Source organism: Egretta garzetta, unplaced genomic scaffold (assembly GCF_000687185.1).
Source record: "Egretta garzetta isolate BGI_Z169 unplaced genomic scaffold, ASM68718v1 scaffold16, whole genome shotgun sequence".
NCBI classification, from domain to species: domain Eukaryota; kingdom Metazoa; phylum Chordata; class Aves; order Pelecaniformes; family Ardeidae; genus Egretta; species Egretta garzetta.
Window position 1 is genome coordinate 3,255,803 of NW_009260022.1, and position 27,132 is coordinate 3,282,934.

Below are 27,132 nucleotides of genomic sequence, written 5' to 3' on the forward strand. Positions count from 1 at the left end.
GTGTAATGCTTTGCAAAATATTTTAATATTAAAATTTATCTTTCATGACTGTGAAGGTAATTTTTTATTTCAATGCTTGTAGAATATGTTGAATAAAACATATTCTTGTCTTTGCGTGGCTTGCTAAAGTCTTGAGGAGATCCCTAAAATTTAAATTATTCATTATTTCTCATGATCTCTTGTGATTCTTGAGAAGTTTTGGGCAGATTGGTCATTTGGCTGGGGAACTCCAACCTTTGGTAGTGGTGGAAAATTTAGGTAATTTGTGCTTAGGAAAAGAACAAATGGCTCTCCTTCTTAGGATAGGCACAACGCTATCCAGTGTGGTCCCTAAAGCTGTCATATTTCACTGATGAGGCAAGTCTTCAAAGCCAGAAGATGTTCAGCTTAAGTGTTTTTGAATCTGTGCTGATGGGAGCGCTTCATGCAGTCCCACTGGAATATGGGATTTTGGGGGAGGGGGTGGTGTATATCCTCAGGTCTAGTTGATTTCTAGGTATAAAGGCGCATTATTATTCTTTTCTTTAGTCTTTATATGTTACGGGAGTGAACAATGTCTGTTGTAGTTTTAAATCATAATGAAGCTATTGAAGAATGATGATAAAGAGTTGTTATATTTTAGTATTTTTTTTAGATGGGGTTCATATTATATATATTTATGCCATATTGCAATTATGTCAAGCCATAGCTTCATGAACAGTTTATTGTAGCAGAGGTCAGCTTGTGCACCTTTTGCAGTCATGAAACTGATCTGCTTGAAGATACAGCTGACAGAATGGAAAGATGACTTGATTCCTATGTAGGTACCCCACAGCAATGTACTGTCAGTGTGAGTAGGGGGCAGAGTGAATGTTGAGGAGTTGAATGGGGAAAGATGAGACTGTTTTTTCTAGTACCATCAGGAGCTAGTGCCTGATTATCTCATTATGGTAATTTTTATATTAAAAAGACCCAACTAACCAAACAAAAACTCTGTTGTTGGTCAATCAGTACATATATTGCTTTAAAAATAATAATAACTGATACATTATTGCTTATATTTAGCTTGTTTAGAGCTTTGTAAACACAACATAAGTGTTCTTAGGTGATAGAACTCGTCACTTAATCATGAATTGTATTTAGTTGTTTTGCTATTTTAACTTCAGCTAAGTAGAATTCTACCTGAACAGTTTCCCTCAATTAAGTGGCTGTGTAAATATTGTGCAAATTGCTGTGATTCATTACAATCAGTGGAGCTATTACAGTCAGGTGTTACGATTCAATGCTATCAATGAAGACTGGACTCTGTGTGGTAGAACTGTACTGAAAACTTTCATTGACTTCTTTGGGAGGTCCTTTTTATTGTTACAGACTCTGACACTACGGTGTTGGCTGTGTTCATTTTCCCAGTGCTTTTGAAAAAACTTACAGAGCACACTAAACTGTTCTTAAATTTTTGTTACTAAATTTTATATCAGGCAATGCAACTGCACTATCATTATTTTTAGTTTTAATAATTATTACATTGCACATCCCCTCCTCCAACCTCTTATACAGATCAATCTATCATGGATGTTTTGAAGCATAAATGTTTTCTAGAAGAATTATTATTTTGGACAATAAAATATGAGTTTCCACAGAAGATGGTGACTTTCTTACTCAACATGCTGCCAGATCAAGATTATAAGGTACTTGCCTGCCCTCTTTCAAACTTAAATGTCTTTTCTTATTCACATACTTAGTGTGTATTATGCTTTGCATGAGACCACATATGTTTATATTTGAATAATAAGCAGTAAAATAATGCAGATCTTTTACCTTGTTTTGAGTGCTTGGTTATAAGTTCTAAGGCATATAGTACTTGAAGAGAGATTTGGACAACACAAGATGGATAATTATGGAGCAGCAATATTCATTTTGTTCTCATGGTTTGCTTTTTTCCTTTTTGGCTTTTAGTGCATATTTGCATGTATTGAATTTTGTTCTGTTTTACTTTGTAAATTGGATTTTTATCAGTTAAAAGTTGTGGATCGGCACTAAATGATTCTGTAATGTGGTGTGACTGGTAAATAATTGCAGTGACTTCATTCCTGTTGCAGCTGTTTTACTAGGCAGTGGTTTCTCCATATAGGCCATTACAGCGTGAGTGTTCTTGCTGCAGCTACACCCTAGGTGATTTTGGCAGCCTTCCAGCTGCTTCCTTACAGAGTTTTGCAGTTGTCCATACCAAGTATCTCCTGGCCTGGAGTCATGGAGACTGGATGTCATCTTCCTGTTTTAAATCTTGGTGTGCAGCCAGGTTTGGTTGTTTGCCCTCCGTGTTCCAAGACCAAGTATACATAGCAATCAGGCTTAACATTTTGCTCTGATCATGTCATGCCTTTGAGCCATGCAAATATTTTGGACCTTCTCAATCCCTGCTGGGAGGCAAAGATCAAGAAAACCTGAAGTCCAGGCATGCAGATTTCATCAGAAATGTCTATTTATAATGGGACAGCCTGTATTTGTGCCCCCTTAACACTTTGCTGTATCAAAGCAAAGAATATGAAGATAACTTGAAAGGAAGAAAAAGATAAGATACAGGCTTTCAGCGATACTCTGTCCATGTCAAGACAGCATTTTGATTTGGGATACCAGCATAGATTCGTCTTGGTCTCGGATTCAGCTAATACATGAGGAGATATGAAGATTTCTTGACTGATGATCCCTTGCCATGAAGCTTGAATTCTTCTTGATATTTGGAGACCCATGTGGACATCCAGTTCTCCTGATCCATTGCCAGCTAAACACCCGCCTGTAAAAACACCCAACTGCTAGCAGCATGTGGAGGAATCTGGTAAGTGTTACTATGTTTACCTTTTAGCTATACCGTGAGTAACAGCAACATTTAGTGATCATGAGATCTTTTTATCTTTGAAAACAAGCCAAAGTCTTCAGTGCCTTTCTTCATGTATGCATAATCTTTCTTCACTATGTACTCAGAATGGAGACCATGGTATATTTGGTTCCTGTACTGGGTGCCACCTTCATCTGGAAATAGTCCATCTTCCACTTACCAATACTGTATATTCAGATGAAAGGTTTAATTAAACATTCCCTTTTTTTTTTTTTTTTTTTGGTTACCATTTTCATCTTGTGTTTGATTAAACAGTTAATTCCTATGTACAAACTTTATTACTAGCACAAATCCTAAGTATTTGAAATCTTCTAGAATCTGTATTTTAATTGCTCTGATTGTCTAAAAGATATTTTTCAGTAGTAAGGAAACTCAGAGCAGGAAACGTATCACACAGCAATATTAGGGAGGCAGTAACACTATTTTTTCCAAAGATACCTGTGCTTTGTTGCAAAACTGTGTTGATGATGCATGAATTTTAAACATGTCTACGAGGATTGTGGCTAGATCCTGTCTACAGGAGTGGCTCTGTCTTTTACATGTGTACAGAGAAAACGTACCATTTTGGGGTGAATTGGAAGAATCTTTTATCTTTCAAGCTTCCATTTAGCTTTTATGAAGGAAAAGCTTGTTTGCTGTTTAATCATGTTGCATCTCAAACAGTAGGAACACCTGTAAGGATATAAACTATTCCAAGTGATCTCTCGGCTTTCTATTACTTTCTCCCATCCCATCTACAGCACACGTAGTGTCTTAATTTTTTCTGTCTCTGCTGTTCTGCAGTTTGTCTGATTCTTCATGAGCTGACCTAGCCCATTAAATCAGTAGAATTCTGCTAGGTTGGTTTTCTGATAAACTGAGTGAGCTAGCCAGAGAGAGTGCAGAGCTGGCTATCTGTGCATGCTCTGAAATTGCTGAAACCTCTGACCTCCAGTGTAAACGCAGTAGAGCTGACTGAATCCACCATGCCCTATGCAGCAGTCAGTGAGCCACCAGGAATCTCTGTTGCACAGATTTGTTTTTAAATAGGAAAACAAACTTCTCATTTAAGATTCCTAGTATCAAAAGCTGGTGTTGAAAGGGGTGGGCTAAAACCCTGGGTTAACTATCTCTTCCCTCCTTCCCCCTTTTGCACATGAGAGAGACAGCACAACAAACAGTGTGGTCTTTGCCTTACAGGATTTGTGCCTGAGGCTTCCCTTCCACCACTCTCTGACATTTGAAGCTTGGAAGACTTACAGGTGACGAAAACAGAAGAGAAATTTACTGGAGCTTCCAACAAATTAGAGGTGTTATGATGTGGACAAGGTTTCTGCAAGAGGCAAAGCAAAAGGCTAGAGAAATAGGACTGACCTTCATGTGACCAAGGAAAAAGGCAAAGAAGGGGTTGGCAATAAAGAGGAAGCTGATGGAAGAGTGTAAATCATCCAAGAGCAGAGCCTTGCTGAAATCTGGAATACTGGAAGTAGAGAAATACAAAAGCATCTGGTAGAGATAATCAACAAACATGATTATCAGAAATGCTGTGCCTTGCCAGGCACCTCCCAAAGCGAACATTGAGGCAGTTATTACAGCAATAGGACTTCACTAACCCCCGGATATGCTGTTCTACGAATTCTGTGGAACAGTTTTTCTGTTGGAAACTTTAGCACAGCTTTCACCTGGCAGAACTATCTTTTTTCTTTACATTGAAAACATAAATATGGGAGATGCAAGTTCTAACTGAAACATGGGGTTGACGTTAGGCTCCTAGAAGTTCTGGGATTGCTTCGTGGCCACCAAGAGGAAAGGCCAGATGAAAAAATTAACTTTGCTTTTGCATAGGCTAGAAATTTAGAAGCTGCACAAGATTATAGAGAGTAAGTGAAGGTAATTAAATATACAGAAAACATGTCTGTCTTGGGAAGCCAATTCTTGCAAATGTTTGGAAGCTGAGTAAGTATTTGGAAAGGCATGTTATGTCAGTATTTGCATTCTTACTCCATTCTATATTTTTCCTTAGTTGTATATACACCTTTGGCCACTCAAAGACAGGATACTGAGCTGGATGATTTGACCTACTATGGCTGTTTTTATACACCAACTGCAGTTTAATAGTATTTCAGCATTTTAACTTCTGGAAATGAGTTTAGTTTCTTCCTCTCAAAATTGGAAAGGGTTGTATTTATTTGTTTAACTTCCAAGTGAATGTAGGAGTAAAGCTGATGTATTTTCTTTATTTCAGTGTATTACAGAGTCTCTATCGTTACACTATATTGATAGCAAATCTACAGTACTTTCAGAAATTCATTATTGTATATGGGTGAGGGACAAAAAGTTTTGATGTGTGTTCATTTAAAATAAATAAATAAATAATCCAAAATTTGTCCTTAGAGGAAGACCATGTTTTTGCAACCAACTTGAATTGAGAATAGTGTGTAAACAAGTAAACATAGTTCCTACATCACAGAACCTGAGAATCCTATTTAAACATAATACAATGTGAAGAAGTAATATACTAAATATACTTTTTTTTTACTAGCAGCATTAATATACTAACTTCTTAAAATTTTAGGTGTGTCATTTGTATCTGAGACTTAACACTAATAGTATAAATGTCTTGATGTTTGTTATAAGTATCATTGCCAGTGATTAAAGTTGCATCAAGCTTTAAATTAAAGGATATGATTAAATTATATGATAGGTTGTTTTGCCTTGGAATACCAGAATGATATGTATTAACTCTGCACAAGTATTATGAATACGTTGTTCCAAAAAGGCTTTAGCTGAAAACAATTACCATTGTGCTAGGTGCTGTATGTAGAAGACACTTCCAATTATTATACAGGCTTCCATTATTTTGAACCAGCTAAAGGAAGGGAAGTTAAGCAGTGTTGTAGTAGTTTCCTGCAGTGACATCCTCATCCCCACCCTGGTCCTTTTTTTTTTTTTTTTTTTTTTTTGCGTGAGCAACTTTATTTTTGAGGATATGTGCTGGAAGAAGCATTTGTGCCCAACAGCAGCATTATGGCATTATGATATTTTTGGAAATATTTTCCAAATGAGAGTAACGTGGTAGTGCTATAATAAAAATATGGGAGCACCGAGTCTGAGGCAGGTAAAATGAAGTAGTGATTTGTATACACTCTGGTGAAAATACAGCTGCCTGAAGGTGGTTTTAAAATTTCTCATTTTATGCTTATGAAAGATTAATACTTCCAGAAGGAATGGATGGGATTTTAGACTTTGAGCTGAAAAATTTCATCACTACGCAGCTTGTATTATCTATTCTTATTAAGCCAAGGAAGTCCAGATGGTGTTAATTCAGAACTTAAAGTACTAAGTGAGAAGTGATTTCAAAGCTGGCAGATATGCACATATGTATATGAAGTGCAGAAGGTTGGTTTACAGTGCAATTTGAGGATAATGGAGTGGGACAAGAAATTATACTAAAATTTATGTGTGTATGTATCGATACACTTAAATACCGATCTGGTTGTGTGAAGAATAGCAAAGCTTGCTAATGACTTTAATTATTTAGGAGAAACCACTAAAGATTTATTAAAAATATATAGGATGTTATGATAGAAGGTGAAATTCAGTGTTGAACTGTCATCCTTGACAGACAAGCGAAACCTTATCCGATGGATAGACAAGTGCAAGTTACAAGTTAAGGCAGCTTTATTAGGCACCACTAATCTCATTGTTACAAGTTATAAGTTAAGGCAGCTTTATTAGGCACCACTAATCTCATTGTTAATAGTGTATCATTTTGGGACATTAGTCCCTGTTGTAGGATGTAAGAAATGTAGGATAAATTCATTATTAGAACTTTACTCTTTTCACGGGTATGCCGAGACCTTATGTTCCTTGTTTCAGTGTTACTGGGGTTTTGGGGTTTTTTGTTTGTTTAATGTGGAAAGTATAGCATGAAAAGATTAGATTTAGGTATAAGGTAATAAAATTGGAGGCATAAGTTACCCCTGTCTATATATAGGTCTTTTCATGTGGACTGTTTCTAGAAACTAGACATGGGATAGTTAGACTATCAATTTTTGGTTTGTCATGGCAACTGGTGTTTCCTAGGATACATATATGTACTTCTATAAAGGAATATTTTATAATGAAAGAAAGCTATAATTTTTCTATGGTGCTTGTTAACATCAAAATTTCTTTATAATTTGCAGATTGCTTTTACCAAAACTTTTGTTCAGCATTATGCTTTTATTATGAAAACACTGAAGAAAAGCCATGAATCAGACACAATGTCTAATAGAATTGTGCATATCAGTGTTCAGTTGTTCAGCAATGAAGAACTAGCACGCCAAGTAACAGAAGAATGTCAGCTGCTGGATATTATGGTCACTGTTCTGTTATATATGATGGAAAGTTGCCTTATTAAAAGTGAATTGCAAGGTAGGTTGATTTGTTTGTTTGTTTCCACGGATAATAAATTGATTACAGAGGAAATTTAATCTCTCTCTTTGGTAGACAATCCACCCCCCAACCTCTTTCCGAATATACACAGGATCTAGCAATATATGGTAGAGGCTGAGTCTCAAAATTTCCTAGAAATGTAAAGATAGTAGTCATCAAGAGTGATACTTATCCTTTGGTTTGTAGGGTTTTCTTTTGTAGGAACGTTATACAGTTTGTAATACAGAGTATTATCTTGTAGGTGCTTTATTTGTTGGGTAAAGTGCATAAACACTACTTGTGAAGCCCATTTGTATGAGAAATTATATATGCAAATTGATACTTTTATTAATTTAAAGAATATTTTCAAAGTATTTCACAAGTTATTTGAAGTATTTAAAATTGTTTTAATTTTTCTCATGTGTGATTGCCTTAATAAAACTTTATATAATTAGAGGAGAATGATTTAATACTTTGTAAATACAATAATTTGATCAAGCTTTTGGTTGACAGAGTGGCGATTCGAATTTGAACTAGTGTGCACTGTGTAACTTTTCTAGTGAAAACAGCTGTCCTATTTCTACCCTCCTTGTTTTACCAGTCTTAATCTGAAAATGGTGGCACATGAATCTTGCTGATTTCTGGTGTTTGCGCTTTCATGTACCTAACAGACCGCAGACCTCCCAGCCCTCATCATCCTAGTTTGCATTTGGAAATACTCTCTAGATAGGCTGGCTGCTGCTGCCAAATAAGTACCATCAACTTGTGCATGAAACTGTAATTTTTCTTGTCTGAAGTATCCTTTGTCCCTGAGTCCACTCTATGTATAGCCTCATACAGAATGACTGTACTGAAATGGGAAATCCTCAGTCATCTAGCCATAAAGAGTGCTCTCATTCAGCTGCATTTCAACATGAGAAATTTTCCTGTTGCCCTACATAGATTGCTTTACAGTATTCAAAGGGAATTGTTGGATCTTAAACATTTTGTATATCAAGTGACTTTTGCTGAACTAATGCCATATTGGTGGAATGTAATTTAAAACTACTTTCAAGTAGTTGTTTTTACTTGTTGGTCAGTATGGGATGTTGCTAGCATGGTGGTAAGGTTCTGTAATGGATCAGTATTTACAGCCAAACAGAAAAAGGCTGTGACTGTGATTAGACATTCTCTGAAGAAACTTCCTGGTAATTAATTATGTAAGCTGGAGCTGGTAAGTTAAATAACGTCAGATATATTTGCGATAGATTTGTGAGAAAAGATTTAACCCCTGGAGCAGCTATCCTAAGACATGAAGCTATCTGTTTCCTTTCCCTAGCGCTAGTGATTTTTCTTGGTTAAGACTCCATAATGGAGTCTGTCTGGTGCTTTTCACAACATTTCCTCCTCACTGCTTTATATATAAGAGGTTGGGCATATTGTCAGTTGACAGAAAAAATTTAATAAAATACTTATTGTTTTTTTTCCCTTCTCATGTTCCAGTTGGCTTTCTTTTGCAGTTCTGTGGGCTTGTATCTTGTGTTTAGTTCAAAGTACCTCTTATGATGCTGGAAATAGCGAGAAGTCTGTTAGAAGTCATCTATGCCAGTGAGATAAATTGAGAAGAATTCTGTTTGTGCAGCTAGTGCAAACAAGTAGGTTGTTTAGTATCTGAATGAGACAGTTTACAAACCCAGCCAGTGGATAGATGGAGAAAATATGTTGGAGAGGATCAAGGAGAACATGGAGCAGGAATTGTATCTGCTAAGGCATGTTTAGTTTGCATTGCTCACAGATCCTAATTGTCTTTTGGACAGCTGACACCTGTTAAAAGTGTACAGTTCATTAAGGGTATTTGTGGATGCCAAGTGACAAACTGTTCCTGAAACAGAGTTGGCCTAAGAGCTGTGTTGATACCAGGTTTGAAAGTGTTACTAGTTCAGCTTGCCTCTCTCACATGTGTTGTGAAAGGATGAGGAGGTAAAATATGGGTGCAGATGATGAAACTGGCTCTCTAGGAAGATTTATGTCCCTGTGCTCTTACAGACTTTATCAGCACTTTCCTCCTACTGAACTTTAATGGGAGAAGAATTTATACCCTGAGGAAAAAGCTTTCATAATGGTTCATCCTTTTAAAAAACCCAAAAAAAATAAAAACAAAAAAACCCCAAAAAACAAAACAAAAAACAAACCCAAACCCCCTCTTTTCCTTTGACTGACCTTACATTAACCCTGGCTTGTAGAGTATTCTGAATAAGAGGTAATGCCACTGCCAATTTGAAATAACTCTGGATTTGTCTAATCTACACTGGGGCAGAGAATCAGCAACACTTAACTGTTGGCTCTTTGCAAAGTCCTTCAGTGGGTTCAGGTAGAGCCAACTGAGATGTTACCCTGTTCTTAGACGGGCTGTGTGAGCACATGGGAACCAGGCTGCTGAGCAACAAGACCTAGTTTCCTTTCTTTGCAGATGTACCAGATAAAAAGAGGGAGATTAAAGAGTATTTGATCAATGGCGGCAGAGAAGTTTGAGAAGCTGCACAGAGTGTTTCTGGCTTCCTGTTCCTTCCAATGCTTCAGTGCAATAGATAGGAGTCAGTCTTACGAAATGGAGCTCTATATTACCTTATAGTAACAAGAAGGTATCTGTTCAAGTTATGTGCAACTCAAGCAGCATATTTTTCAGGATGAAATCTGATTCATTTTTCTGACTGTGATGTGTTCTTGGGAAATAAAACTTGTCAAGATCAAAATACTTCAAGTTAGAAAAGCTGTTGACATAACAGGCAAGAGAGTGATTATTTTTTTATTTCTGGTACCAATAAACCAACAAAATAAACAATCAGTAAAAAGAAAGAAAATTCTTCAGTAGTTAAAACAAAGGGGAAGAAAAAAGCATACATATATACCAAAGGGAACCACTCCAGATACAGATGTGTCTCATCAGCTAGAGCCTGTAGTCTTTTAATATCAGTGTCTGTTTAGCTGTGGCTGTACTGTACTGCTTATGACCCTTTCCTTGTCTAAAGAAGAAGGGTCCTTCAGTGCATTTGAACTGGACAAGAGCCATTCCCAAGGCTGATCATCATATGCAAGATTTTCTTTCTTCTGTTTGCTTGAAATAAAATAGCAACTGACAGATGGGTGCTGGAAGTTACATCCCTTGGATTGTGAATCCAGGCCAATCCTGTTTCCCTTCTGGTCTTTCCAGGGTTCCCTCTTATGAAAAATCTAATAAAGAGATTTATTTGGCAGCTGTGGAAGATGTCGTTCTGTGATTTGGAGAGGAGACTTCTACACCCCACCAAACCCCCCATCGTTCCACCTGATTTCTTCTCCCCCTTCTTTTGGGAACCTTCTCCTGCCCTAGTCTCAGGAAGGCTGTATAAACCCCTCTCTCTGTCCCAGATTCAGAGTGGAAATGCTTTGCTTTGCTGTCCTCAGACTCAACATGCCAGTGTAGGCTTTGATCACCAGATTCCTGTTTGCATGCTGTAAGGTAGCTTGCTCACTGCAAGTGTGTCGAATTCAAAATAGATTTCAGATGTTCATAATAGGAATTGTATTGTTTGGTCTTTTTGTACTTCTTGAGAGTGTTCAAAAAAGGCATAGCTGTGATTGTTTTACTAATGCACTGCTTTTCAAAGGTTGCGATATTGTTCAAAGTATGTGTGTCTTCTACTAGAGTGAGATCTATGTTGATGATCCATGATGAGAAAACATCCTGAGGTACCACAAGATAACCATTCTTCTTTTCTGCAGTTTTCTCTGTGTGTGTGATCGCAACTTCACAGTAAATCCTAACTGGTATTTTTGCCTTATCTTGTAACTTTATGTAAAAGTTACAATACGAAGGAAAAAAAAGTATTACTTTATTTTTTCCTTTTTTCTTTTTTAAATCTAGATGAAGAAAATAGTTTACATGTTGTGGTGAATTGTGGGGAAGCACTACTGAAGAATAATACTTACTGGCCCCTGGTTAGTGATTTTATAAACATACTTTCACACCAAAGTGTGGCAAAGAAATTTTTGGAAGATCATGGTCTTTTGGTAACATGGATGAATTTTGTATCATTCTTTCAAGGTATGTGACTTTTAACATCCTTGTATTAGTACTGATTATAAGGCAGCTTAATGTTCGCAGTAGCAAAATCCTTACGCTGCTATATGTAAGTATTCAATTCATTGGTGTTCTCATAAGTCTGCATTCCTGGAAGGGAACAGTATATTCTAGAAAACAGGTAGATTTGAAAATGATCTAACAGATCTTCATCTTGTGTGGACTAGTTAAAGAGCAACTGCATCACACTTGACTGAGATTCGTGGTGCCAGAATTCTCAGGTTGAGCTTAAAGTACAAATCATAACTTGTGCTAGAAGTGTTTTATTAGTGAAGTTCTGAATTTAAATATCGGTCAAACTAATCTGATAAATCTGGATCTTCTTCTGGGTGTTGCTGTGAAGAAATCTTTTTCATTATTTAAAAATTGTGAGCTTTTTCAATACTGAAAATGTTCTGCCTAGAAAGAGGACCAGACATTTTCCATCCAAATGTTCCCATTGACTAAGTGAGTTTCAAAGTAGAAGGGCTGCTGTCCATGTTAACGTCACCTGAACAGCAAGGACTACAGTCACTAGCCAGTCTAGAGCTATTGTTCTTTTTTGGTCTACTTCTGTTCAAACTTTGGTGCTTGTTCTCATATTTTATCTATTATTCTGCTGCTAGATAAGATAGATTGTTACACTCTGTGGGTTTTTTTGTCTTAATAGGTGTGTGAATGCACAACACTAAAAATACTGCATTTCACTTAGTCCTAGTTAAATATTTGGTTGTATAACTCTGCTTAAATCCTTGAAGGTATGAATTTAAATAAACGAGAATTAAATGAGCACGTGGAGTTTGAATCACAGACATACTATGCTGCCTTTGCTGCTGAGCTGGAAGCCTGTGCCCAGCCAATGTGGGGTCTTTTGTCACACTGCAAAGTTAGGGTAAGACTGACGTTTCTCTGTCATTATTCTTACTTTTATTAATGATTTATTCTAGAGTTCTCAAATCTGAAAGGTCTGTCCATTTTGTGTTTGAAAAAACTTGGGGTTTGCTGTGCTTTGTCTACCAAATACATAAAACTGTGGTCAACTGTGTATAGTAAGTGTAGAATTCATGCTTGCACCTAATGTATTGTCTCCAGAACTGGGACTACAAGTTCGGGATGTGTACAGTCATTCCATATGACTGTACATACGGAATATCTTCTAATCTGATGAAGAACTTGATAAATGTCTCTGAATCATTCCGCCTTTGTTCAGTGGCAAAGGAGAAACATAAGTCGTCCCTAATGTGATTATAATGTTGATTGTGTCTGCAAAGACACTTTGTTATGATGGGGATGAACTAATTTATGGGTTTGTGTTGTTTTACTAACAACCTGAGGTGAAACCCTCTTAGGAGGCCACGAGATGTCAGAACCTAGCTAGAATAAAGAGTTGTTGCTAATTGCTAGACTGTAAATTATATTAAGTTGCAGTAAAGATGGAATCCTTCAGCTCATAGGAATACTTAACATCTGAAAAAACTTTTTATTGTTTGTTTTTTTTTATGAAATAAATACTTATCTTTGAAATTAGCTTATTAAGATATGTAATAGCATCAATGAGACAGTAATATCTGAATTGAACAGTGCACACTGAAAAAATGTGTGTGAGCACACCATGCAATTTTAAAAGTTTAAATCAGGCAGTTGCAAAAGGCTTTCCATGATGTGAGTTATACTGATACATTACGAATATATCAGTTTCTGAGTCTAAGTTATCTTTTGGAAACTGAATTAAAAATTCTGGCTTTTTGAAGTTATTTCTTTCCTTTTAGCTTAGGGATGGGAAGGTCTGCCTTTTTGTTTAAGGCCTGTGTGACTCCTTGCTCCGCCTGTTGGCATGTCAATCTTGTTTTCACCTCCATGTTTGAGCCCTTAGGTCATCGTCAATAAATCTGAAAGAGTTTTAGAAATCTCATAGCTTAATTGTTGTACCTGAAACCTGATGGGTGGGAAGATATTCCAGCTCGTGTCCTGCAGGAGAGGGAAAGCCGGCACAACCTGGCCACCATAGAGGTTGGAGTAGCAGCAGGATGAGAGTGTGGCTGTTGGATTTCCTGATGAGGAAAGGTGTCTGACTGAGTCAGTCAGCACTTGCAGAGCTTCTGGCTCGCCAAAGCACTGCTGGCTTTTGCATGAGAAGTGTTTCATAGATATCCTAAGAGTCTGAGGCAGGTCTGGAGTCTGTGCTTAGGGCGAAGGGAAGATTAAAGGAAAAGTCCATAAGAAATGAGGCTTTGTGAGCTCTGCTGATCACAGAGCAATTTAGTTTAGCTTCTTGCACATCACTGTTTCAATCCTGGAGGGTAATGTACAGCTCTAGTCTTGAAATACATGATTCAATCTGAAATAAATTATAGTTTTAGGGCATTGTTATAGAGTTATATCATAAAATTGTAACAAGACTTGCTAATTGTTAAAATCTATTGCAGTATTGTGTTACCATTGTGTTTCAGGTGTATTGCATGAGCAAACTGTAAGGACCTTTCAGTAGATAAAACCTACAGGATGTTAGCCATTCCTTTTGATTGCATGGAAAGACTTTTTTTTTTTTTTTAAATGCTTATGTCTCTAAATTACTGGTAAAAAGAAATGGATAAATTAAACAACAGTAGGCACTAGGACCAGCTGACTATTCTGAAGGTGCCTTAATTCTCACCATTGAAACGATAATCTTTTAGAGTAACAATGAAACCATCTTAATACTTTCTAATTTCCATACGATGAGGGCATAAATTATGTACTGTAAAAATATTCTTGAAATAACCATATTTATTTGTAGTAGAAAAACAGTGACACACACTTAAAACTGTTTTGGCTCGTGTAGAACACTGGTTTCTCTTGCTTCAGGAAACACAGGAATACACACGAAATGTTGTCAGATACTGCCTTGAAGCACTTCAGGACTGGTTTGATGCTATCAACTTTGTAGATGAGGTAAATATCCTTAGTGAATTTAAGCAAAGTACTGTGAAAACCTGATTAACTTCAAAGGTGATACACTCCCCACACACATTAAATTAAATCTTCATTCTAGGTACTGATTGAAAAAGGATTGCCTTGCTGAAATTAGAGTTTGTAGTTCATAGTTGCAATGTTATGTCCTAGGATCCTCTATTTGTAGAGTCTTGAAGACTTAGGTTTGCTGGTGCAAGCTTAAGCTTTGTGAGTCTTAAAAGCAGTGCCATTGGTGTAGTACTGTTCTGCTGAATGAAGAGCTGAAGCAATGGCAAAACAGAAGTCCTCTTCTGATGATGTAGTGGGGAGCAGTTTAGCAACCTTAGCAAGCAATACTCTCAATCAGTTCAGAGTGTCATTAGCTACTGGGAACTTAGTAAGAAATTAACTACAGCAGTCTGAATAAGGGAAATTTCTGAATCATTGGAAAGTGCAGGTGAATGAAATAATACTAGGTTAGTGAAAAGAAAATCCATCAAATAAAGGCATGCAAGATACTGTTCTTGGTGGCTGTGACAAAGACATTTGTAGGTTTGGTTTTTTAATACATGATACTCAAATATCTTTATTTTACTTTCAGCCAGCTCCTAACCAAGTTACTTTTCATTTGCCACTGCACCGTTACTTTGCCATGTTTTTAAGTAAGGTAAGCACATGTGTTAGTCACACAGAAGATGGAAATTCCCCATTGAGTGTGATTGTTCAGTACAGCATGTGCTTGCTTTTGTTTCTAGGCTGTCAAATGCCAAGAACTAGATCTGGATACTATCTTGCCAGATCAGGAGATGCTGATGAAACTAATGATTCACCCACTTCAGATTCAGGTACGGGCTGACTTCTGACTTTGATGCAGATCTAGAGAGATACGACAAAAAAATGTTGCTGTCTGAAGTCTTTGAACCCCAGCCATTTAAATATATTTAGAAGTGTTTAACAAGGGGGAGTATGTCTTAACTGTGGAATATCAAAATAAGCAGTATATGACGATAATAACTAGAATATACTGAGTAGTTAGGATAAATTTTTTTTTCTTCCTATTTCCAAAATTAAATACGTGGCATTAGTTATCATAGCCTGAGAACTACAATAAAAATATTCACTGTAGCACTTTCAAAACAGTAGGAGGAATTAGCGCTTTGAAAACATGGAATTGCATGTTCATAGAATAGGTACCAATGGAGCGCAAGTTGAGAATAAAACTGAATCTGAAAATTTTATATTTTTAAATTGAGAATGAGTTCAAGAATGGATGTACCCTGCAACTTTTTTTTTACATACTTTATACAAATTTGTAAATAAGTGGTAGTCAGTATTTGTAATTGCCACTTTTATATCTAACTTTGTTTTAAACATGATGATTACATGTTGGAGTACTTTATAAGGTTTTAATAAATAAGTACATAAATAATCACTTCATTGGCTTTGATCCCTTTTGTTGTCTGAAATAAGCTCTCATATGAAAGTATGGCGTCTGTTCATAAACTTGCAGTGGTTCCTTTTCATCCCTCAGTCCCCAGGAGAAGTAAATTAGTATAGAAAAGTATACTTTATATAAAGGTGTAGTGTGTGTGTGTGTGTGTGTATGTATATGTGTGAAAATATACTGATGATCTGCTAATGTTGAACTGAATAGCTGAATGTCCCTGAAATGTTTGCAAATTTTTATTTTGTTTTACCTGAACAGGCAAGTCTTTCTGAAATTCACAGCAACATGTGGGTTAGAAATGGTCTACAAATTAAAGGACAAGCCATGACTTACGTGCAGTCTCATTTCTGCAATTCAATGATTGATCCTGACATTTATCTGCTGCAAGTAAGTTATGTTTTCTGAGAAGTCAAGCCATTGCTTGTTTAAAAACAAACAAACTACTGAATAAAATTAATTTATTCTTTTTCCACAGGTCTGTGCCTCTAGGCTGGACCCAGATTATTTTATTTCATCTGTTTTTGAAAGGTAGGGGAAAAGATGAATGCTCTTGATCAATGTTGTACTAGCTGTTCACTAATTTATGCCATGTGAGAGAAATGATGCATATCTGATATGCATCTTCAGTGGTACAACTCTGCCTAGCCAAAACAAACACTTATCTAAGGGCTTTACCAAAAGAGATATCTGAAGGTGTATCCTTGATTTTATACAAGATTGGCTTTTGATTTACAGTGCAGTAGCAAGCCTTCAGACATTTGTTTTCTGAGCATCTTCAGGGTTTTTTTTTAAGTTTTGCGCATGTTAATATGCAGGCTTTCAGGATATGCTAGCCTGACAAATTAAATAAATAGAGCTGCAATGGCAAGAGATGCAGAAAGGATGTCTGCTTTTCTGGATAGAATAAATCAGGGTTCAAAACCAGATTGATTGGCATTAGCTTTTATATGTTAATAAATGTAAGGTGTTTTAATGTGGAGTAAATATCATTATAGCACATTCCATAAATCCAATTTCAAAAATAAGAGGATTTTCACGTATGTTTGCATATTAGTGCATTATACGCATTTTATTTTTGTACTCATTTTGGGTTGTTGTGAATGGTATCCTGAGTTTGTCAGTACATTTCACTTTGGTATTTTAATGTTGGAGAATGATGTTTCTGACTTTACTCTTTGCTATGTAGATTTAAGGTGGTAGATCTGTTAACAATGGCGTCACAGCATCAAAATACAGTTCTTGATTCAGAACATGAAAGGTCCATGTTGGAAGGAGCCTTAACATTTTTGGTCCTTCTGTTAAGTCTTCGTTTACATTTAGGTAAGAATCACTGCTTTAGGAATATCTGTATGTAAATAACATGCCTGTTCATTTATATTCAACATTTAATAGCTACCATAAAGCTGATTAGCCATATAGTAACTTACAAGCATTCAACACTTGGTTTCATTTTTGCCAGTTGCTACATTTTAATCCCTTATGAATTATAAATAGAAAAAATACATAGAAATGGAGAAAAATGGCTTTAATGGAAGTGACAGGTTTGTGCATGCGATGACATGAAGATTCTGTATCTTTTTCAGAAAGACAGGAGTTTTAGTTTGTACCTGTCTTTTCTGACTGAGATTGTATGTCTCATAAAATTTGCACCTCCCCCCTTTTCTTTTGCTGTATTTTTATAGCACTGTATCATTACTTAATGTTTGTATCAAGTTGTGTTTGATGACAAATGTATGCTGAACATGTGTTTTGAAATCATGCTATTATAATGGCTTTTTAAATTTTGTTCTTCTAGGAATGACAGATGATGAGATCCTCAGAGCAGAGATGGTAGCCCAACTCTGTATGAATGACAGGACACACAGTTCATTATTGGATCTCATATCCTTGGAATATATTAACTAATGTGCATGAATGAGAATGACAGGTACCTGGATAGTAGTGGGATTTTGGAGCTCGAACAACATGTTTTCAGCTTACATAATTATAACAAATTGTGTAAAGGTGCGTTTGCATATACTTATCAGCAAAGGATTTTTCCTCAGCTTTGGTTTTTCTTACAAAATATACAATATTTTGTAATAGTTTTAAATGGATTTTGTTACAAAATGCTTAACTGCTCTTTTTATTATTTTTTTTTTAACACTACAGAAGTCTTTTAGGTGTGAGGTGAAAAACCTGTTTTCCAATGACACTGTAGAAAGTTTAGCCAAGCATCACCTTTATCTGGATTTGAGCCTTTCATTATTGCTAATTTTATGCTAGTTTAAAAAGAAGCCACTCGACGCTATATTGGCTTTTGCTCTCAATAGCTGAAAATGCAAATAATAGCAGTTCTGAATGCTGCTTTGAAATTTGAGTGAAATGCATGTGTTATGGGGGGGAAGTGTCTTACTTGAAGAATAGCAAACTCTAGGAAGTCTTTCTGTGCAGTGATATAGTTTATGTCCTCAAGCAGCTGAATACAAATAACTCAGGTTTTACTGCTACCTGTGTATTAAGCTGTGCAGGCAAATTAAATAGCTTGTGGTGATTGCCCAAAAGAGCTTGCAATCCAAGGATAGGCATTGAGCAAAAATACTAGAACTTCATGAAGATAGGACAGGAGGAGCTGGAGAGTTACAAATATGTAATGAGAATTGTTAATTATTACAATATGACCTAGTAACTCAATCATAAGTATGTAAAATAAGTGAATCATTTCAGAATTCATTTAAGTGAATCACTTTACGTAAAATAAGTGAATCATTTATACAAGCAATCACTGTCTAAGCAGAAGTTTCCTTATTTGTAATTGCTACCTGTGATTTGGGGTAATGTCGGTAGGTCAATATTGCTACCAAAAATGAGAAATAGCCAATCCAAGATGGAGAATTACTAATTGTGTTTATGGATCTCAAGCTATTTACTGGCTTTTTCTGCACTTAGCTGTAAAGGCAAAATATTCTTGCTATGGGAAAGGCCAAAGTATTAGTAAATAAAGGCAAGTACAAAAACTTTATATACACTACAGATAGCAGTTTTTATTTCTCATTTAATACTTACCTCTTGGGCCAAGCATGTAGCAATTGGCTTGCTTTAAAAAGTTTAATGACCTAGCTAGGAGGCTTTAATTCACTTCAGTAGTAGTTACTGTTCCCGTAGCAGCTGGAGCATACAGACCTCTTGTGGTAATCACAGAGCACTGCTGAAGTGTTGCTTCTGAAATGAGTGACTGAAAATGTCAAGAAAAATGCTGTATCCTGCAACTAAGTTAACTTTGCTTTCCTTAACACAAACATTACATTCCAGAAAACCCCAATCCCAAAAGTGGTATTATTCCAGGAAGCTTAAGCTTTGAATCAGTCTTGTCAGCAGTTGCTGATTTTAAAGCTCCTGTTTTTGAACCTGGAGGTTCCATGCAACAAGGAATGTATACGCCTAAAGGTATGGTAATCGGCATCCTCCTGTAATATACTCAGTGGTAAGATGCTTGACCAGAGTTTTTTTTTCCTTTAAAAAAACAAAACCAAAATCCAACCCACCAAACAGCAATAAGCCCCCCTTGAAAAGAATAACACAAAAAACCCAAACCCACCACCCCAAAAAAACTATAAAACTTGTTTGACTTTTTCGTTATTGTTTATTGCTTATATGTAAGAGCAATATTTTTTAATAAATTCATTTTTATCTAGAGTGAAAATGAGCTTCTCTTATTAATCAGATATCCTTAGAAAGCAAGGGAAAAATGGAGAATTGAAAAATGATGTTACTTGTATTTAACTGGTCTGTATACAAATTCATGTGATTTAAAGAAAAATCTGATGTATGTTCAGTAGAGTTTAGAATTGTTTACACTAGTGAGGTGTCAGTTGCAAAGATTTTTTTCTTTGGACTTCTCCACATTTTGATCATTAAAGATAACATGATACATAATTCTTTCTTTTGTATTGCTTAACTGTCTTACTGCCTGTAACATTTTTCCCAGTCAATAGTGAGGGTCTAGGACAAAGTTCAGACTAGACTGGTTATAGAATATTACTTTATAATTTGGCGATGCATACAGTGCAAAAATGACAACTTTCTTCCCCTGACCAGCTCATCATCTAAATTGGACTCAACATAGTGTTGGTATATCAAAGGAGAGGGAGAATTTAAGAACTCAGTGTTCCATTACTGTTTCCTGTTACTGAGCAGATAAGCCTGTAGGAATCTGAAATGCTGCATGTGCTCTGGTTGTGCTTCAGCTCATGGCAAAGCTGAAGAGGGATTAACTCCTTCCTCCCCCGGGTACCTCACTTGAGAACTGGCAGGGTTAGAGTCTGACAGTATTGAAACCATTTGGTTTGTAGGCTGTGTTCTTTTGTGGATTTTTTTTGCTGTTAATGTAGGAACTAATATTGTACTAACTTGTTTGCCAGGTTTTGCACTGGGAGATTGATGATTGAATTGAAGCTCTCTTGTACAAACTAACAACCAGTGAATTAATTTTGTGAAACCAAAGTTTTGGGAATTGATTCATTCTGGTTCCTTGTTGTATAATTAGGTAGTTTAATACCTGTGTACTTAAAATAATTTTACTGTTCTGTAACTGCATTTCCTTATGCCATGTCTGGTTTCTGGAGCTTGTGACATGCTAGTCTTTTTCATAACATACAGTGAAAGAAAAAAAAAAAGATGGCTTATGGTATTTTTAATTATAACACTTTATATTTTGGGAATCTGATGCTAGGTTTTAGTGGTTTGGGTTTTTTGGTGTTTGGGTTGTTTTTTTTTTAACATAGTTTACTTCTGAAATATCTATATATCTCATCTACAGCAGTGAACACTGAAGTAATTTGTAACACTGTGGAGAATCCCTTTTCCTTATAGGGATGTAAAGATAATAAAAAAACTGAAAGAGCTGCTGCAGGAGTTAAAGCCAGCTTGGTTTTCTTGTGTACTATAGCCTTTTAAGTGTTTACACTCTTTATAAGACTATATAGATTCTTAAAAAGAATGTAGTAGTTTGTGGTCTATCACAGTTTAAGCACATCATGTTGCCTAATCCCTCATTTTCCTAAATTTAGGGGGAAAAAAATCTACTTCATGATCGCAGAAGCCCCAGATTTTGCTTGCTTTAACCGTCGGTTAAAAAACCCCAACAAACAAACTTCCCAAAAAAGGGCATAGTTCTTCCTGTTCTCTGTGGATTTGTGCTCTGAAGATGAGCTGTGTGCGCATTTCTAATATTCCCCGTATGGCTCCATCAGTCCGTTTTCCTCATGGTGCATTAGCAGCCCAGACAAGCTTGGTCTGTTTCAGACTGCAGTAGTAAACTCTGTCCAGAAAAAATGGATTTTTTGCAAGTTAAGTTTGATCATCTTTCATACATAGTAGAAACTAGGCTAAATGTTCTCTCTCAGCAGTGTATGAGGGTATCTGTAGAACTGTTAACATTAGCAGGGGTTAATAGGAGTATAGACCACCTGTCTTCCAGCCTGGGGGAAATTAATCTCAAAAGCATGATAAAGCTGCCTACTTTTGCCTGTGAAAACTTTAAAGAATGTTGTAGGTGATTACATTGTATTATGCGTGCTGGTGGAGCTAAAATTCTGTATCTGTTGGTTTTCTTCTTCCTTTGACGGGATCATTGAATCTTGCCTTCATATTGCTGTGTTAGGGGAACTAACTACTTCCAAACAATTAATAGAATGAATAGCTTAATTTGGCTTTAGGTTGGAAACTTATTTTTGTTTTTTAATAACTTGTAAATACTTTAAAAAATAGCAGTTAAATGGGATATCTTTATAGTCTGTTTAGACTTTTCTGTTTGTGATTGCTCTGAAAAGCCATTCTGGATGTTACTTTAGAGCTACTAAATTAAACAGAGGTAACTAAGATTTTAATGCCAAAATAATGCATAGATGTTAGTTATAAAACAAAGGCATGTTTGTAAAGGATTGATCACAAATGTTCTTTCACAAGAAACTTGGCCATTTTTGAGACTGAACAAAAAATTGTTGTAGTCATTTGGCTCTCGGTACTTTAATTGTTAAGTATCACCTACCTGCTAACTGCTCTGCAGTCTTTAGTTTCTATTTTCAAGAGGGTTTGTGCTTATCACATATCAAGTCAAAAATAATTAAAACCTTTTTTTACATGTACTCAGAAATTAAAAAGAGGAAAATAAGATGCGTACGGAAAAGGTGGTTTTGGGGCTGCCTTCATATACTTACTATTGCAATAAATACATTTACTTAGGTTTTGAAATAATTTGAATTGTTTTTTTAAAAACCTTCCCTCAGCATGTGTTTCAACTGTTATTTTATCAGAAATACATGATTTTTCTTTTTTTTCTTTTTATCTTTTATCTACATAATGGAAAAGAAAGCTAAAGACACTAAAATAAAGCTTAATAGAAAAGATCTATTGCCTTAATAGATTGGTAATTTTTTGTTTTGGAACTAAGAAAAATATTTTTGATGAAATTTTGATATCTTGATAAGTAGTAGTAATCATTACTACAGTAAGTCTTGTTAGTAAGGACTAGTGAAAATTACTGTCCTTTGCTGCAAAAACAATTATTGTGTAATAGAAAATTACATAATTAAAGCTAGTTAGGAAGAGAATATGTAGCAAGTTGTAAGGTTTGTAAAGAGAATTTTAACATGCAACTTCTTTTAAACAACAGCTGAAGTTTGGGATAAGGAATTTGACCCTGTCATGGTAATACTTCGAACAGTTTACCGTAGAGATGTGCAGTCTGCAATGGACAGATATACAGCATTGTAAGTTGGATCATTTTTAGAAATGTAATATCATATTGTTGTTCACTGCACAAAAATATTTTTTGTTTTCACTATCTGATAATGCTATCATGTTACCAATGTTTTCCGGCCCCAGATTTGTCCTTGAGTAAATAGTTTATAAATTTATCAGGGTTTTGGTCAGTTTAGTCTGTTACTCTTCCATAAATGTTTAAAAATACATCTGAAGTGCCACAGACAAAATAGTGAATGTCATCACAGATAAAACACTTAACCAAAAGTTAATGTTTAAAAATTAGTTACAAATTACTTAACGAAAGCAGCCTTATCTCTCTTTATTTATTTTACATTTAGGTACATGAAGCACAGTATTAACAGTGAGAATTCTGTGTTTTGAAATGATACTGAAGACAGTGTGGGTTTTTTCTATGTATTCACACATGACAGAAACCATGGGTGAATTAAATTCTGGTTTAAACACAGGAAAAAACACTCGTGGCACCCTTTCAGGTTCTAAGAAGCAAGATGATTTGGTCTTAATTCTGTCCCTTAACATTGCATCCCTTACAGCTTCTTACCCTTACAGGCTCTTATTTCAGCTAATGTAATTTGGTTCTCTTTTATTTCACACCTTGGGAGTAAAAATCAAGTTTAAAAACCCCTTATAATAAACTTAGTGACATAATCCTCTGCCTCTGCGCTCATTCCATTAAGTCAAAGGGTCATCATAAATGTATACGGTAAGTGATTTTGAGCAAGGTAGTAGTCCGTTAAATAATTGCATCCTGCTTGTTATTAGAAATGTGGGTCCACGTTGAACTTAACTTCATTTTTAAGTTTATAGATAATGATAGTGCTGGTACTGTGAACTATAGGTAATTACGTCTAGTGTTCCCTAATGTTGCCTGTAATCCATTCCTACAGATGTGAGATTTCTGTGTTGAATGTCTAACATGGATTTGGGCAAAGTGAAAAGTTTTCCATCTCTTCTATATGCCTCTTTGAATGAAAATGGAATTCTTAAATTCATAGCAGTAATTAAAAATTCATTTAATGTTATAAATAAAGGTCATTTAAATTGGTGGTGATTCTCAAAAAAAGTTAAGACTGGATTCAGTTTGTATATACATGCCAATTTTTGGAATGCTGCTTAAATAAATGAAATGGCTTAGAAATGCTTATCAATTCTACAGTCAGTCTAAAGAAAAAGATTATAGAGTAATTCTCTATAACAGTGGCAGTTGTCTACATTATTGCAGTGTTTAACATAAGTCTCATTTGTTTCAACAGTTTAAAGCAAAGTGGTAAATTCCCTGGGAACCCATGGCCGCCCTACAAGAAAAGAACACCACTACATCCAAGTTACAAGGGTCTCATAAAGCTTTTACACTGTAAAACCCTGCACATTGTGCTGTTCACGCTTCTTTACAAGGTAAGTCATGATTCTCATTAAGTTCAGTATTTTACTTCTACTTTCTCAGAACAGGAGTTCTTAGAATTATGAATTTTTTTAATTATTTACAGTAGGCAGGTTCAAATTCATATAATGCTTTAGTTTTTGTTTTATTTTATAAGTCTACTATGATGATGTTTTTCTACCATTTTCATTATTTCATGAATGATTATTTCATATATACATATACAAAGTCAGGTACCCAAGTGGATGAGCGGACTTACTCTACTTTGAGGAACACTGTTTTAACCATCAGAGTCGCCACTGGAATTGTTATTTCATGATGGTTTCAGGGAGCATGGTGGTGTGAGCAGTGTTCCTTTGGCTCCCACTGCAGAATTTTTAGGCCTCAGCAGCCTTTTCAAATATATGTAACCCTGATGGCTTTAGATCCTAAATGGCAAATGCATCTCGTAGATGCAGTTGGCTCTAACATCACTTCCCAGGTACGTTCTGGCTTTTGATAATGTTATAGCACTTGTTTTCAGGACTAATTGATGCCTTTAAATTGTGTTGGTTTTGTCTTTGGTAGTTGATGCACTTCTCTTAAAGAGGGCAGCCCTTTTTGACGAGTACATTAATCAGAAAATGGGACTTTGAATCTGCCTTTGTACTTGGGAAGTGCTTTCAAAGCAGTGCGCTGCAGAGGCAGATGAGGGACTATAAAAAGTGGTTTGATTGAGGCACAGTAATGCTTTTCCTGGGCAGACTTCCCTTTTGTGCTTTTTTAAGTGTTTCCAGCTCCCCTAAAGCTCTTGTTTTGTTTCACTGTTAAACTTATGCTGAAGAGAAAATACCTGTTTCTAAGTATAGTAGTAGCTGTGTGGCATTCACTAAGACCCGTGCTTATTCCCAGAGTTGTTTCAGCTGATTTCTTTCTCTAATAAAGTATCATGTAAGTTGTCCCTGTATCATTAAGATGAATGAAGACCTAAGATTTTACCTGAATTCATTCAATAGATTTCACCTTTATGACAGAAAAGGACTTTTTCTAAAAAGCTTCATATTGCTTACAAATTAATGACTTCAGAAAACTATAGGTTTTGCTATATAATTAGTGCAGTTTCAAAAATCTTTAAAAATATAAAATAAAAAAAAATTGGCTGTCTTACTACTAATTCTTCCTCATCCATAATAGAATGAGACATGTTTTGGTGAAGACTGAATTTCATGTGCAGAGACCATACCTTTTGGAAGCTCAATAGTACAACATCTAATGGCTGTTCAAGGTTCTCCATTGTCGGACATCTAGTTCCTTGCTGGAATTTAACCAGTGGCTGACATTTTTCATGCTGACTGCCTGTTCTTGCATGAGTTTCCAAGAATGAAACAAGAACGAAATACACCCCCTTTTCCCATGTTTTAAACATTCTTTTATCAAGATTCTGGATCTGAATGTAGCCAAATGATTTAAGCATTGCAAAGTTACATTGTGTTCATGTTCAGTGGATGTTTATTTTGTTCTGTTAACTGTAGAAGTCCCAAGAAAGTCAGCCCCAGACCAGGCATGCCCGACACCAGAGCTAACTAGAACTTTGGCTGGAGTGGCAGTACCTTGTTTCCCAGGGATTTCCGTAATTTTGGCTAGAGAAGCTGCTGTGTGCAGTATGTTTAAAACCCTGCTTAGCCCCATACCGCTGCAGAGGCTGGGCTGCCTGATTGCTGCAGAGTGAAGAATGAGGCTGAGATGTGGTAGTATGTAGCAGAAACTGGGGAAGGAGCATACCTGGAGAAAGTACTAGACAGGAGACTTACAGGAAGGCTGCTGAAGAAAAGGAGAGTTTGGGTTATGTAGAAGATGAAATAATAGTTTTACATGGAACAAAAATGGAGAATGTAGGGAAGGAATACATCATCTTTTACTGTCTTGCTTGGGGGGATTTTTTTGGCCATTTTTTCTCTTATTCCATTAAGCAGCTTCAAGGACTCCTATCTTGAGAATCTTAAAATTTTGGGGTTGCCGTTTTAGCTGGAATGCTGAATACATTTCTACCAGATTTCTGGATGGTAGAAATTATGTAGTGATTGATTCCATGGATTGTTTTAAATTATATTTTGTCTGTTTGTGAAATTTTGCCAATTTATTACACCCTTTATATCTTTTGACTTTTGGGACTGGCTACAGAAGAGCAGTAACCTACATTTGATGATTTGACTTTTCAGAAGTTTAAGTCAACATGATTTTGATGCTGACTGCTACAACTGCACATGGTTTTCATATTAATGTAATACTGGGTGCGTTTTTTAATTAAATAATCTCTGTAATCTCAGATTTAATTTGGTTTCATTAAATCAGCTGCTCAAACATAATTTAGAAAAGCTATTGTAGAATAATATTTAAGAACTTCATCTCTCTGATGGTTCTAATGGGCGTATCTACTTACGAAATTTGACCCCTGCAAAACCAAGTTGTATCTAAAACTTTACTAGGCTACACTCTAAAAATATTAATTTGTATAGTAGCCTGTCTACAATGAAATTTTAAACATCTTTTCTCATCCACTTTTTTGGAAACTTGCAGGTCCTTGCCATTTTCTTCCCTTTATATCAGAATATTCTCAAGAGGAAAGGTGTCCTTGGTTTTTAATTTCAGCAGCACTGGTTCTTCCTCTCAATGCATTGAAACCTGTGTTAGAAGAAAGATATGGGCATTTATTAATTGAAAGATAAGGTTGTTTGTTATTTGTAATTAAAAAAGATTATGTGAAGATAGTTGTGAACTAAATTAATGTTAACCCTTCTGGCATTCCCAGTTATCCAGGCTTTGCTTATAGGATTAGGACCTCATGAAGGCCTAATGGTGATTGATCATGTGGAAAAGGGAGGGAAGGCTAGGTACAGCTCTTTGCTTGTAGCTGACAGTAGTGGTATCTGTGCAGCTTTGCCTGGCACTTTGGTGTTGAAGTAAATCACAGCTTGAACTAGTAACAATTTTAAGGTACAAGATTGTTTGACTGGAAAGACATGTAAAATTAAATTTTGCTTTTGTGATGATGCTCAAAGGTTATTTTTTTCTAAACCTCAAAATAATTTTTAATCATGTTAAAAAAATTAAATAAAAACTGAAGAGTCCAAAGTGTATTATCCAGATGTCGTGGTTTAACCCTGGCTGGCAACTAAGTACCATGCAGCCGCTTGCTCACTCCCCCCACAATGGGATGGGGGAGAGAATCCGAAGGGTAAAATTGAGAAAACTTGTGGGTTGAGATAAAGACAGTTTAATAG

At 35.9% G+C, this 27,132-nt stretch overlaps 1 protein-coding gene across 16 annotated transcripts in view; it reads left to right on the forward strand.

Annotated features, from left to right (window-relative positions):
* Positions 1–27,132, forward strand: part of UBR3 (ubiquitin protein ligase E3 component n-recognin 3) — a 117,771-nt gene that overhangs the window by 23,514 nt on the left and 67,125 nt on the right. For 14 of the 16 annotated variants that reach the window (XM_035896256.1, XM_035896263.1, XM_035896257.1 and 11 more), the window contains 14 exons: positions 1,537–1,667; positions 7,042–7,270; positions 11,154–11,333; positions 12,107–12,240; positions 14,193–14,279; positions 14,881–14,946; positions 15,035–15,124; positions 15,985–16,113; positions 16,202–16,254; positions 16,913–17,046; positions 17,522–17,607; positions 19,011–19,152; positions 22,379–22,475; positions 23,745–23,886. In XM_035896256.1, the coding sequence (XP_035752149.1) occupies positions 1,537–1,667; positions 7,042–7,270; positions 11,154–11,333; positions 12,107–12,240; positions 14,193–14,279; positions 14,881–14,946; positions 15,035–15,124; positions 15,985–16,113; positions 16,202–16,254; positions 16,913–17,046; positions 17,522–17,607; positions 19,011–19,152; positions 22,379–22,475; positions 23,745–23,886 (1,700 nt within the window). The other 2 variants (XM_035896271.1, XM_035896272.1) reach the window with 2 other exon arrangements.